Source organism: Lynx rufus, unplaced genomic scaffold (assembly GCF_022079265.1).
Source record: "Lynx rufus isolate CCGP_SWC_20201006 ecotype Redwood Valley unplaced genomic scaffold, mLynRuf1.p SCAF_4, whole genome shotgun sequence".
Taxonomy (NCBI): Eukaryota; Metazoa; Chordata; class Mammalia; order Carnivora; family Felidae; genus Lynx; species Lynx rufus.
This window is the reverse complement of record NW_025814856.1, coordinates 145,383,022-145,396,804: the sequence shown is the minus strand read 5'-3', so window position 1 is coordinate 145,396,804 and position 13,783 is coordinate 145,383,022. Positions and strand designations below refer to the sequence as shown.

General features: G+C 56.3%; 1 protein-coding gene across 1 annotated transcript in view; it reads right to left on the bottom strand.

Moving 5' to 3' along the window:
- Positions 1 to 1,585: 1,585 nt before the first annotated feature.
- SND1 (staphylococcal nuclease and tudor domain containing 1) overlaps positions 1,586 to 13,783 on the bottom strand; it is a 424,279-nt gene continuing 412,081 nt past the window's right edge. The window contains exons 18-24 of the mRNA XM_047094810.1: positions 11,284 to 11,425; positions 7,922 to 8,045; positions 6,954 to 7,023; positions 5,766 to 5,879; positions 3,958 to 4,161; positions 2,292 to 2,336; positions 1,586 to 2,198 (exon numbers count right to left, since the gene is read on the bottom strand). Coding sequence (XP_046950766.1) covers positions 2,133 to 2,198; positions 2,292 to 2,336; positions 3,958 to 4,161; positions 5,766 to 5,879; positions 6,954 to 7,023; positions 7,922 to 8,045; positions 11,284 to 11,425 — 765 coding nt within the window. The 3' untranslated portion in view covers positions 1,586 to 2,132. The remainder of the gene's footprint in view (positions 2,199 to 2,291; positions 2,337 to 3,957; positions 4,162 to 5,765; positions 5,880 to 6,953; positions 7,024 to 7,921; positions 8,046 to 11,283; positions 11,426 to 13,783) is intronic.

Genomic DNA, 13,783 nt, shown 5'->3' with positions numbered 1-13,783 from the left:
ATAGGTGCTCAAGAGGTTTTGGTGTTCAAGTGAGAGGTGGATGGGGGAACATGTTTTGTAACTCCAGCGGGGGAAGGAACTCTGAGGGGGGTTTTTGGTGCTACTTGTGCAAGTGCTGATGCTGACTGGTCTCGACTACAGGCAAAAGGCAAAGCCTCCAAGGCACCTGCACACTCTGAGTGCCCCCCGAGATTGGGCATGCTGGGTGCCTGGCTCGCCTCGCCTTGCCTCAGTCCCACCCCGCCATGACAGACCCCAGGAACTTAATAGACACTGAGAGGAAGTGGCAGCAGCGTCCTCAGGCCTGGTGAATGGTTTGACCTTTGTCTAAACCAGCCTTGCAAGAGAAAGAAAAGAAGTGGGAAGGTTCGGGCATCATTTCAATTGCAGAACCATGGAGGGTTTATCCTTGGGCACAGATGTAACCAAGGCAACTGTGGAGACAGTGAGATGATTTCAGACCCTTTTACAAAAGGGCGGGCTGGCATCTCACCCCTCTGCTGATCGTGCTCCCGGGTAACACACACCGACCCAGCTCTCGACCGTACCAGGAGGTAGAGAAATGGGTGAGATGGGCATTGTCTTCTCCATGACAGACCTCCATGATGCAGGAGAAGAAAACGTGGCACCATGGGGAGTGGGCTTACCTGCAGGGGCAGGACAGCTTTTCCAGGAGTGGGGACAGACGGGGACATTCACACTCCTGCTGACTTCTCACGCCCCATCACGGGCTGTACAAAGTCATGGGAACCAGCTGGTAGGGGTGACCTCCCCGTCACACAGCTTTCTCTCCCTAGCACTCCCTGAGCAGCATAACAGGCTCCTCACTGCACACCACAGGGGCTGCTCTCAAGCCTCCCTCCTCCCTCAGGGGCTAGGAGCAGCCTGGGTCTTCTGAGCTCTGTGGCCAGCTCCACCCTGGGGGATAACCTCATTAAGTCAAACAGAGCAAGCGCTAATAACCTCGAGACCCAGGATCTCCTCAGCGGACAGCCATGACTCCTCTTGGACCCAACCTGGTCTTCCAGCTCCATTTGCCAATGAACACACACTGTGGAGGGAGCTGGGCAGGCACCGGGCCCCCACTCTTACCCCTTGTTGTGCCAGCCTGTGTGGCGTTAGCCTTTACCCCAGCCACAGCAGGAGAGGGGAAGAGTCCCCTCTGGCTCCCGCTGGGGCTCTGGCAGAACTTGGCAAAGCACAGGACTAGTGACTCTCTGCAGGGGACCGGTTAAGACTGAGCCTGGCCTTCCATGTGTGGCCGGTCCTGGGCACTGCTTGCCAAGCTGCTCTAAATCTCCATGGTCCTTGGGGGCAGCCATGTGCAGCGGGGGGCCTGGACTGATGCATTAAAATAGGAGGTCTCCAGCCTTCTGCATGATGGTCATGGTGCCATCATGCCTCCTGGGCCCCAGGAGTTGCCCATGACTCTGAAGAATGGCCCTGCTTTCCGGGCTGGCTGTGATTCCAGAGCTGTGGCCAGGGATGTGGATGACTACGTCAGGGGTCGTTCACGTGCCCAAGTCTCCTCCTGTGGGGGCTGCCGAGATTCCAGGCTCTGGGCTCCACCATGACCAATAAGGACTGCAGACAGCAGGTACTATTTTATTGGGCCTCAAAAGCTTTAAATACAGAAGTGGGGAGGGCTGGTAGGGGGCAGATGTAGACAGGCTGGCATTTGAGAATGGACGTATCAGAGGAATCACATAATCAACAGCCGGACAGAGAACTGGGAAGAAGGGCCATCTGGGATGGAAGTGGGGTACCAGCAGGCAGCTGGCCTTGGGTGTCAGGGTCACGCCCTATGTTAGGACAAAGTCTTTCATGTTTCTTCCTGATTTGCGGACTTTTTAAAAAAAACAAACCTCCGAATAAAAACACAAAATCAGCTGGGAGAGACTGTGGATGGCAGTGCCTGTCATCTCAGAAGACAATGGCCTGCCTCCTGAAAGCCTCGGGTTCACCCACCCCACCCCCAGCCCAGATGCCGCCCCACGAGACATTTCCATACACTGAAGCAAAGCTGGACCCAATCTACACCCCTGATCTGGGGTCTGGAGCTGAAAACACCCTCCCTGCAGAGGAGGAGGTACTGGTGTGAGCGGGGCTGAGGGCCAGACCCGATTCCCTCCTTAGCGGCTGTAGCCAAACTCATCAGCGTCATCGGCCCGGAAGTCCCCATAGCGCCACAGGTTCAGCTGTGAGAAGACAGAAAGCGACTGTCAGGGAGGTGGGCCCTGCTAAGCTGCTTTCCTCAGCTCCCCCCTGGAGCCCCAGAGGCAAAAACTCACCCTAGCACTCTTGGCTGACTCCTGGGCGTTCAGGTACTCTGTGATCTGGAGGGACAAGGGAAGAAAGGGAGGTCACAAAGTGGGTATTTGCAACTGAGCAGCAAGAATGACCCTGGAGACTGTCCAGGTCTGGTCTGCACCACTCTCCTGCTCAGTGGATCACCAGCTCCCTGAGAATAAGATTCAAAGTGCACCATCACACTGGCCTCCTTGCTGTTCCTTGACTCTGTGCTGGCTGTTCCGTCTGCCTGAAATGCTCTTCCCCTCAGGTCTACTTGGCTACCTATCCTGCTCCTTCAGGTCTTTGGCAAAGCATCACCTTCTTAATGAAGCCTCAATGAAAGCCTAATGAAATGACCCCACTGAAAATTCCCATCACCTCTTCCCGCACACTCCTGATATCCTTTATTTCTATCTTCTCTTTTTCCATTGCATTTATCTCCTAACATTCAATTTCATTCATCTAGTATATATGTTGCTGGTTTTGTCAACTCATGCTTGAATGGAGGCTCCACAGGGCAGAAATGGTGCCTCTTGTTCATGGAGATATGTAGGCCCTCCATAAATGCTTGTTGAATGAATGAATGAATGAATGAGTGAACACACGTAGAGTGTTTATCTCAGATGCTGGGCAAAGGAATGTTCTAGACACCAGAGACATTATGGGTAGCTTCACAGGGGAGACAGGGAAATCTCAAAATTCTACAGGGAAACTTACGCTAACTCCCAGGGCAATCTCAAGACACTGGGAGTCTCTAGTGAGAGGACTAAGGGTGTCACACTTCTGTCCACAGACATGGTAGCAATTCACACTGGGGTCTTGTTCCAAATGAATTACAGCCCTGTATAACCAGTGCCATGGACTCAGAGGGGGAGAAAAAGAGGCCTGGGAAAAGGCGAAGCAACGGGCACAACGGAGAGGGAACGCTAGTTTGAGTGCCACCGGCTCTCATCCCTCCTCTCAGCTGGGCGCTGCACGAGGGCACACGCTTCCCACCAGCCCATCCTGACTTGAGACGTGCCCTTCCCAACTCCCAGCAAGTGCAGGTAGTTCCTAGGTGCCCACCAGCCCCTCATGGTTTGCCCCGTGAAGCCAGCATGGCTGGGGGCGCTCAACTCATCTCATGATCAGAGGTCTCAGGCCGGGCTCCAAGCCCCGGGGGCTGTTCAGACTGGCTGGAGGGCTGGAGGGGCAGAGTCCCTCCGGGCCCCATCCCAGCCGAGCCTGGCTTCAGGTGGCCCTGTGTGCAAGGAGCTGGCTACGGACCCGGCAGGGTATGGGAGAGGGAAGTGAGAAAGGGAGAAGCAGTGACAGGCTATGGACCTCTCCGACCACCCTTGGCAAGGCATTCCACCCTGCCCCCTAGGGGCACATGTACAGGGACCCCGCCCCCCCCCCCCCTCAAATTTTCCGCTGCATTCTCAGCCAAGCCTGCAGCCAATTAATTTGGGATGTAATTAGCTTTTTTTTTTTTTTTTTTTAAACCCCAACAAACCCAAATCCATTATCTTTTCCCAGCAGGAGCAGCAAGATGGAGGGTTCCCTGCTCTCTCACTGGCTGTTGGTGCAGCCCCCAGCCCCTCTGTCCCCAGCCCCTCTGTGACGGCAGTGGGGAGGCATTAGGAGCCTGCCCCTACCCTGGTAGCCCACCTCCACATCACGTACCACTTTCTGGAACTGCTTCTCCTTGCGCACCTCCACCATGACCAGTCCCTCCTTCACCAAGCCCAGCCCCACATCCCCCTTGGAATCAGCAAACTGCAGGGTGACGTGAGGGCAGCCAGCGCTCAGGTGTTCCACGTTGAGCAGGCACTGAGTGTTCTGGATATCCCGCACCACACTGTCCACGGCGTCTGTTCGAGCGTCCTCCTGGGGCAGAGTTGCATGCAGATAAATGGGAGAGAGAAGTGCAAACTTGAAAGATAGCCACGTGGACCCCGGGTCCTGCTCATGGACCTCCTCCAAGCAAGTGTCCAGCAGGTGCCAGCATCTCATTCCCTGCTCAGATCCTAACAAGGAAGGAAACAGCCTTGGGATACAAAGTGCCCCCTCTCCTGATCTTGTCCTTTCCCTCCCTGCCACGCCTCCTGCATACATCCCATCCCTATCCCCCACCCCAGTACCGTGCCCACCTGCCTTGTGTCTCGGAGAAAAAGTGGCTTTTGACCATCCCCAACTAACCTCCACTGGCCGCCCTGGCTCCCGTCATCCCCCACCTCTGCAGGACTGTGCTCCAGCACACTAACCCCACACAGTCCCTGCTCTGGTGCATTCACTGGCCTCTCAGGCGCTCTCCACACTCACATCTCCCTCCCCCCAGAGACTGCCCCTTGACCTATTTTGTCACCCTCTTCTCCTACTGTTTCTCTTCTGCCCTTCAGCAAATTTCATGAAAAAGCAGAAAATGTTCTATGGCACAAATTCCTGACCCTACTGTTTGCTCCTCAGCACCCTGCATCTGGCGGCAGCTCCAACCAGGCTTTCAGGCTGCTCGCTCTGAGCACCAGGGACCTCCCTCGGTGCCAGAGCCAAGGGTACCCGCCAAGCCTGAGCCTGACCTCCCTGGGGAGCTGGACACTGCAGACCAGCTCCCTGCTTCTGGGAACTGGGTGGCTCTTGACTCTGAGCACATGTTCTCCTCTCTGGATGCACGTTCTGCCTCAGGTTCTTCGTCCCTGGATTGCTGAAGGCTAGCACTTGCCAAGCCTCACTCTCCTCCCCATCCTGTCTTCCACACGCTCACCTTGTAGGTGCCCATGCTTTTAGCTATGAATCCGGGATTCCAGGGCTTCTTGTTTTCCAAACTGAACACTATCAAGACGCCCGGAGCTCCTACAGCTCCTAATTTACTCCCTCTCGTCCCCACATCTTGGCCAACAGCAACACAGCCACACATAAGAAATCCAGTCACCTTCTGTTCCTCGTTTCCCGCATCCCATCCACAGAGGGCGCTGAGACCTGGCCCCTACGGGTGTGGCCCCGGTTTGGCTGTCACTGTCTCTAGCCTGGACTTCCAAGTTGCTTCCCGCTACTCCATCCAGTCTGACAACGCCCCCTTAAGCAACTTTCAGAACCAGATTTGATCACGTCACACCTCTGCTGAAAACCCTTCCCCAACCCCCAGGCCTTTCCCTTCTCACGTCTTGCCACTGCCCACCAGGTCCCTGACTTCCAACTGTGTGGACCAGTCTTTGCCCAAAGTGCCCTGGCCCACCGGGCCCATCCATCTGAAGAACCAGTTCAGACGCTCTGATGCCCCGTCCTCTGTGGCAACTTCCCTCAACTTCCTTGGTCGCTCTCGTCTCTCGAGTCCCGTCGCTAACAGACCATTCGTCACTGTTTCCACCTTCTCCTGTCAGTCTGTGAGGGCCGCATCAGTGGCTGAGTGCCACTGGACCCGTCCTTTGGAAGGAAGGAAGGAAGGAAGGAAGGAAGGAAGGAAGGAAGGAAGGAAGGAAGATGTGTAGACTCACGTCCTGGGGCACCTGGATGAAGGCGAAGGCATACTCTGTGGCTTGAGCAGGCAGCACACGAGTGCTGAAGGCAGGTGGCAGGGTACCCAGGCGGGTGGATGGCAGGATCTCTCTCTGTAGAGGACACATCAGGCCAAGAACATCACACACTCGATGCCCCCTTGGCTCTCACAGGACAACTCTGGTGGCTGGGCCTCTGAGAGTTCTAACTCAGGTCCTCCCACCATGACTTGCTTCCACTCAGCCCTGTACACAGGCTTGCCCAGTCAGTGACGTCTTGGGGGAACATGTCCCGCTCGCCCCTGCAGTAGGCAGTTGGCCGTGACTCACACCTTCTCACCCTGGGCCCGGTGTTGGCACACCTGGTGGCTCTACAAAAATAATCAGTTTGATAACTGGTATCTAACTAACCTCTACCTCTGTTTTTTTCCAACGCCTTCCCTCTGGGACATGGGTTCCTTGAATATGTTTCCACTGGCCAGGGGGCGCTCTGCTGGGAAAGCACACCAAGACAAGGGGCCCTACAGTCCTGCGACCTCACAGGACCTCTTCTTTTGTGTATCCCCGGGTGGCAGGTTGGGAGCATGGCCCAACTCTGGGCTGCTGCTAATCGACCCTCAACCTTAGTCCCTGAGGAAAGCAGATGACCATCGTCACGCCTCGGGAGTGGCATGGTTCTGAACTACAACCTTCTCTCCTACTTGCTTTTCCCCAGAGGGAATCCCCCAGAACTGTCGACAGACTCCCAGGTGCAGCCACCTTGTGACTCCCTTCCCAGAAAGCCTTGGTTTGGGGATGTCCTGGGAATCGGCACACAAGCACCTAGTCAAGCCTGAGGACCAGGAACCGTGGGGTGTGGAGGGCCTCCACCGGCCCTTTCTTCAGAGAGGTTGGGCAGAAGATGAGGAACCGTGGGTGTGGCTGGGCACTCATCCGTGGGGCCTGGAAAGGAGACTTCTCAGCTCTCAAAAACCTCTGACCAGAGACATCAGTTTTGCCCAGTCGCTCAGGGGTCAGTGACTTGTTACACGAACAGTAGAGATGCCCACATGCTCACTGTTCTATCAGCAAGTGGTTTCACAGCTTCGAGGGACTTGACCTAGGGGACTACTGTGCTGAATGGCCCTTGGCAGCCACCTGGCGCCCCTCCCTTGCCTACTCATCCACCTCCCGGTCTCCCACACTCACATTGCCATAGTCAATGTAGAAGACGTGCACTCTGGCAGGAGACTCGACTTTCTCCACTCGGGCGCGGTACCTGCAATGGCATTGTGGGAAGAGCTCAAGGGAGAGCCCTGAAGAGTCTGGCCTCCCTGGAGCCTCAGTGATAGCAGGGCTGGGATACACCATTTCCCTGCCCAGGGCTCAGAGTGAACACCCAAGGGTGTCACAGAGGGCAGTTCTCAGACTCCACTAAGGCCTAGGCTCGCGGCGCTGTGGCCACCATCTAATGGAATCAGAGCATAGCTGGGAGCAGAGGGAGGGAGAAGGGAGCATGTGAAGCAGATTAATGTGTCCTTGGGGCATAAAGCAACAAGACTAATGACTAGATTGATGTCTGCTGTTTAAACCCAGCACACTAAACAGCAGCTGTAATTAGCCGGCAGATCTGTCTGGGAGGCCGCAGCAGGGAACACATCCAAGTCACTTCGTCACCCAGGGAAAGCCATGGGCCCTACTCTTGGTAGATCAGACGTGAGTGACCTTCCTGCAGCCTGTGAGTGCGCCTGCTCATGTCCCAGACAGCCAGGGTGGAGGGTGGGGTGGCTGATCTGGGCTCACTGAGAACCAGCCTCTGCCCTCACCACCCCACATGACATCATTTCTCCTGTGTGGGGTAAGGGGAGTGTCAGTCCCAGCCAGCCAGCCAGGGCTCCCCCGACAGGGTTTCCCAGGATTGAGGAGAGACACCACTTCTATACTCCAGAGGCTTGACTGGGCTGCAGGAAAATCACAGGCCCCAGATGGGCTGCAGGCAATGAAGAGGCCCACACTGGAGAGCTGGCCAAGGTCAACAACCACCGCCCAGTGAAACCAGGTGGCTAAGGCAAATGCCTGAGGTCTACCTGGTAGCTCTGTAGGCCTGTGCCCTGAGGACAGACCTGCAACTGCTCCTGCTTAAGACTCTTTGCTCTGCTCAGGTACAAGTGGCTTACCATTCTCCATCTACAAACTTGGCAATACAGAATTCTCCCCGGCGGGGGGCATAGGAGCCTTCGACAGGAGGGTGGCTGGCGATGTCGTTTCGCATGTTCTCCATCAGCTTCTCTAGCTGGGTGCCTGTAGGGGAGGAAGAGGTAGTGAGACCTGGGCGCCATGTTCTCTAGATGGGGCCGGGGAGCAGGCAGCATGTGGAATTCTGTAGGTCGCCCGTGGCACTGGCTTGCCCCATTCCGTAGGGAAGTCCTCTGTGGCATCTGCTCAAGAGGTTCATGTGGTCTTCAAAAGTGGAACAGGGGCTTGCTGACACCTCAGAGGCACATAGTCTTCCTTCCAACCTCGGCTCTCCAACCTACTGGCCGTGGCAGTGGCAGCCCTCGGGAATGTTCCTTGGGTTCTGCTTAAGGAGGTGGAGAAAGCATGGGGGTGTGAAGCAAAGCCAACCAGCCTCGTTCTGGGTGGAAGCAGCCCAGCTTAATTCCTACAAGGGCTGGCCCCGGCCTGGGTCACAGAGGCGGTGACTGACAGCAGCCACTCTTTGCTATGTCTCCCAGGGGGAAACACGGAAATGAGGGATGGCCCCCACCCAACCCTGGACAAGGAAAGGGCCTCAGGCTACTCTGACCTCGCTCACCCTGTGAAGTACATGCAAAAGCAAACTTTGGTATTTCCAGGCTGGGGTTCCAAGCTCTCAGCCCAACCCGGGGCCCTCTTCGACTAGGGGAGACAGTCTCCTTCCCTACCTATCTTACCGAATCCCTTGCTCTTTCCTGCTGGTCCTTCCCAAATCCTGAGTCCCTGCCGCTCATCAGCTGGTCATCACCAGGTTTGGCAACACCTAGGGTCCTCTCAGGTTCCCTCCTTGCTCCTTCCTGTTGTGTCCCCACCCCCCATGCCGCTAAGCACCGGTCCCCAGTGGCTTTACCCTTCCGTCCCTCTTGGCCCTGATTCTAGCTCTGCATCAAGCCCCGCTGTGCCCCCTTTGCTCTCTGAGGTGAGGGTAGCTGGGTTCGTGTGGTGTGGGTACAGGATTCTTCTCTCCACCTCCAGGGCCCGAAGCCACACTGTAACAGGTGCCTAACACATGTTGGCTTTTGGCACACTTGTCACAGTTGGCCTTATACGTTCCCTGTCTGGGTTTATGTTTCTGCCACTACACTGTGAGCTCCTTCAGGGCACAGACCATTGCTCACTTGGTTCTGTTTACTCTTGCAAGGTCTAGTAAATCTGCCACATGGAGGGTGCTTAAGAATTCAACTGTATCGAGGATGCACTCTGCGTAGGCACACAAGGACGTGTCCACTCGTGGGCCTCTGCATAGCCCACTGTCCCAGCATTCCTGAGCCTCGGTTTCAGAACACAGACTTTTGTGAAGAAGCAGTTGCCCTTCCCCCACCCAGCAGTACACCCTCTACACAGACAAATTCCTTCTATACGTGGTCTATTTTTATTTTTATTTTTTTGCTCCAAGGCAACAGAAGCAGACTTTGGCTCCCGCAAACAGGTCCTTGCACAGAGTCTGGCTGGTCATTTACAGCTAATGGCAATGCTTTCATCATTTCATTAGATCCTTCCTGAAGGCAGGCTTTAATTAAGAGAAGAGAGACAGGGCAAGAGGACGTCCCCTAAGAGAGGATGAAAGGTTTCAGAAGAGGGAGGCTGTACATGCTGAAGTTTATTTTCATGGATTTTATGGAACCAACTGAGGTCAGGGTTTTCTCTGGAGCCCACTGCAGCCCTCCAGGTGGCATGCCAACAAGCGCCTCACTCCCTTCTCCAATGTTCCAAGAATACATGGTTTCCCCCTTGTTTCCTTTGTTCCGTATTTTCTGCCTTGGCCACCACTTGCTACAGGGTCCTGGCTCCCTACAGCTGCGGAGACAGCTGGCAGGGTACAGGGCATGCACAGGAAACCTCTGAAATTACAGAGACTATGTGGCCGAAGGCCTTGAATCCTCAAGTTTTGTCCCCTCGAGACTTCAGGACCTGGTCTTATCCAAGGTGGGTCCTACCTCACAGGATGCAGAGGCCAGGTAGAGCCGGCCAGGGAGCTGCTGTCCCTTGGGCAGGGCCTTCTTTGAGTTCCCTTTCCCCTGAGCTTCCTGAGGGCCATCCTTTCTGGCTCCTGTGCTCAGAAACCGATCTCCTTCCTACCCAGGCCACCACTGAAAGACTCCTTTCCTTGTCACACCACCCAGACCTGGCAATGCCAGGCCACTGTGCAGCAGGACTGCAGCTGACCTCAAGGGGAACCTAATCCTGAAGGCTCATCAGCCCATCTCTCCGCCTGCTAGCTTTTCCCCCTCCCAAGTACAGCCAGACGAGGGCTTGGAAAGGTTGGTTTTCCTCGGTGAAATAACATCGCCACAAAAGCAGCTGCCTGGGAAATATCATTAGAGGGGAAGTGGCTGGCATGAGGCTGATGATCTGGAGTGGGCCTGGCAGGGGGCACAGGAGGCCAGGCAGAGCCGCACCCTGCCACCCACGGGACTGCCTTGGGTGCCAGCGACATCTTCGGGCCCCTCTGCTTTGCAAGGATCTGGCTCCTTGGACGCAGAGGCAGCTCTAAAAAGCCTTTTCCTTTGCCCTCAACTAAAATGGTTCCCTGCACAGGGTGTCAATGAGAGGAGGGAGGTCAGGGTAGACAGAGCAAATGCAGTGGGGGTAGGAAGTCCATCTAGAGGGGTCACAGGGCCACCACCGTGAGAGTGACCTGTACCGTCCTCTCTGCTCCAGAAGCCTGAGGTCTCTGCAGAGAAGGCCCTGGCCACAGTGTACATCACTTGAAGGCAGGAGGAAGGAGGATGGAGAGAGAGGGTCCTTCAGAAAGATTGCCCGGGGATGACTTCCCTAGAGCGCCGCCTGTTTCCATGGCAACTGACTACCACTCAGGGCTATGGTAACCTCTAGAGAAGGAGAAGCCCCAGAGAAAAAAAGCCCAGGCTCCTCTCCTCCTGCTGCCTTCCCAAGGAAGCTGAGGGGGAGGAGGGCCAAGTGAAGCTGGTTTGTGCTTCCTGACCACACATAGAGACAATCTGTTCTTTGCTTCCTGATACACTCCGAGGGCTACAAATCCCCACGCCCAGCCCAGCCAGGAGTGTCCGAGAGCAAAACAATTTCCCGAGCATCTCCAAATACCACCTAGACAAGACAGGCTACCTCACCAGCCCTCCCTCAGAGGACCTGCTTGGCCTTGCCCATGCCAGGGCTCACTGGCAGTGCATGTAATGAGCCCCAGAGCAGCGCACGGGGCCCGGGGGATGGGGAGCAGCCACAGACTGGGAGAGGTCCCCGGAACGTGTGGGCTGTGCGCCTCCCTCCCACTGAGCAGAGTGGGTTCTGGAGGTAGCATACTCACCGGTCTCCACATCCTGCACGTAGAAATGCAGGTCGTCAGTGATCTCCGTCACAAACACGGGCTTGTAGCTGGCCGAGCGCTCCTTCTCCTCTAGCACGGGCGCTACCTCCTCCACGGGCTGCTCCTCATAGTGGGCCCAGACCTGCATGTGCGGGCAGCAAAGGGTGGGGGGTGGGAGGTTTAGAAGTGAAGCCAGAAAAAACGCAGGAAAAGGTCTTTGGGCAAGTGGGGTCACCCCTGGGGTGAAGGAGTGCGGAGGTCATCACAGGGCACTCACGTCACGCTGGCCTGAGCCCCTAGACCTCTCGTATGTCTGAGTGGGTAAGGAGAGTACTCTGAAATTCTTCTGATTGATCAGCTCTCAAATTCTGGCAGGTGTCAGAAGCAACTGGGGCGCTTATTAAAAATGCTGGTCCCTGGGTCCCGACGCAGGTATGTCAAGTTAGGGTCTGTTGTAACTGCACCCAGAGAAAGTGAAGCAAACCAAAGCAGACTCCCAGGCAATCCTCATGCAAACCAGAGCGTGAGAACCTTGGTGTCGCAGTGGTTCTGGGACCCCACTTCCCTCTCTGACATCACTCAGTAGGGGTCACTCTGAACTCTTGAGGCCTTCGCACCGCCCAGGGCCATGGCACTCTGGAAGCTCTCCAAGTGACAGCCCCGGGCCACGGAGGGGAGGGCTTGTCACTGTTCAGGAATGCCTTGCCTCAGCCACTTCTGTGTCCTCACCTCAAGCAGGTTGCTCTGACCCCAGCTCAGAAGCTGGGCCACTCCCCTCCACCCTCGCCTTTCTCCTCCTCCCCTGGCCCTGCACTGTCAGGGCTGTAGCGGCTCAGAAGCTGATTCGATGTGACGGGGCATCAAGTCCGATCCCGCGGCCAGGAGATTATCCCGGTAGTGAAGCCTGTCAGAGCAGGAGAGGGCGGGGCTGTCCAGTTGAGCAGCAAGAAGGGGGTGAGGGACTGGACCACACACGGAGTCCCACAGTCACACAAGAACAGGGGGTAATAAAAGTATTAGCCAAAACATACATACTTACTAGGTGCCAGGCGCCATTCTAAACATCCTCCAAGTATTAATTCCTTTAATCCGTACGACAACCCTTTGAGTAAGTATTAACATTACCCTGTTTTATAAAGGAGGGACCAGAGGCACCCAGGCTTGCTAGAAGCAGCAGGACCAGGATCTGGACCTGGACACCCAGGTGCCAGAGATCTTCAAGCTTCAAGGTCCTCAAGGGGACATTTTGGCATTGACCGGGCCTCTAGAGACAGAGGGAAAGGTTGTAGGTGGGAGATGTGGGCTCTTGTCCTTCAATTTGCTGTTTGACTTCAGTCAAGCCACAGACCTCCCGCATCTCCTTTTCTTCCTTGCAAGAGGGAAGAGGCCCCTGGAACCTGTGGGCTGTGCCACATGACCGCAGAATCACTCAGCTGACCTGCGGATCCCTGGATGGCACGAGGAAGCAGCCCAAGGACAGGGATGTCTGAATTACTGAACCTTCTGGGGTCCCACCTGCAGAGGCTACGCTCCTGCCTTTCATGCGGTGTGAGCACTCTTCCACTGGAAGGGGACACCGAGGACCAGGGCCCTGAGAACTGGAATGAGCAACAGGGGCTGAGCCCGAGGGAGGCTGCCAGGGAATGGCCGAGGGGGATGGGAGAGACGTCACCCGGGCCCAAACCTCGGCCAGCCACACGCAGTAGTGCCCTTGCCTTCTGCCATCTGAGGTCAGACTCTAACCCAAACAGGTCTCCCCTCTCACTCTCTCCCAGCACCAGTCCCAGCGCAGCTGCCCCCTTAATCCCTGGCGTCTGGACACCTCTGCTCTCCACGTGCCGAGGACTGGTGGCCACGGGAAAGGAGGCAGAGAGCAGGACTTCAACTCAGTCAGATCAGAGACTCCTGGCCCAAGGGCGTCTCTAGCCTTCGGACTTCCCTGTGAAAGGGCCTCTCCCATTGGAGGCCACGGCACAGACTGCTGGGAGCACTCTGGGGGACCACCCACGGTTACTTCCCGTTCCAAGGCCCACATCCTGTTGAGGTAGACTTTCTCTCTGGGCCCTGCTAGGGGAAAGTTCCCCAGGGGGGTGACGACTGAGTCAGTCCTAGCCTCTCTGGGACCTCTGCAGCCCGAGGACGGACGGGACTCTCACTGAGACACAGGACTGTCAGCACTGCCTCAACTGAGCTGAAGCCAAGTGCCGCCTCCCCCCACCAGCCAGTACCTACCCTCCCTCCAACCCCTCAGCCTTCCTTCTGCCCCACCCCCAGGCAGTGGGCCCTTCTCCCATCTACCTCGCTCTTCTGGCTCCCTCCCAGGTGCAGCCAGCACGTCTCAGACCTTGGCCTGGAGAGGGCCTGAGGCTCAGAGCCGTTCTGGGCTCCATCCTAACCCTGCCCTGCTTCCCTCGGCTGTGGGGGCTGTGGGGAAGGAGTCTCCTCAGCGCTGGTGATGAATTGGGAACAGACTGACAGCGGGGGAGCAGGAACTGCTAAT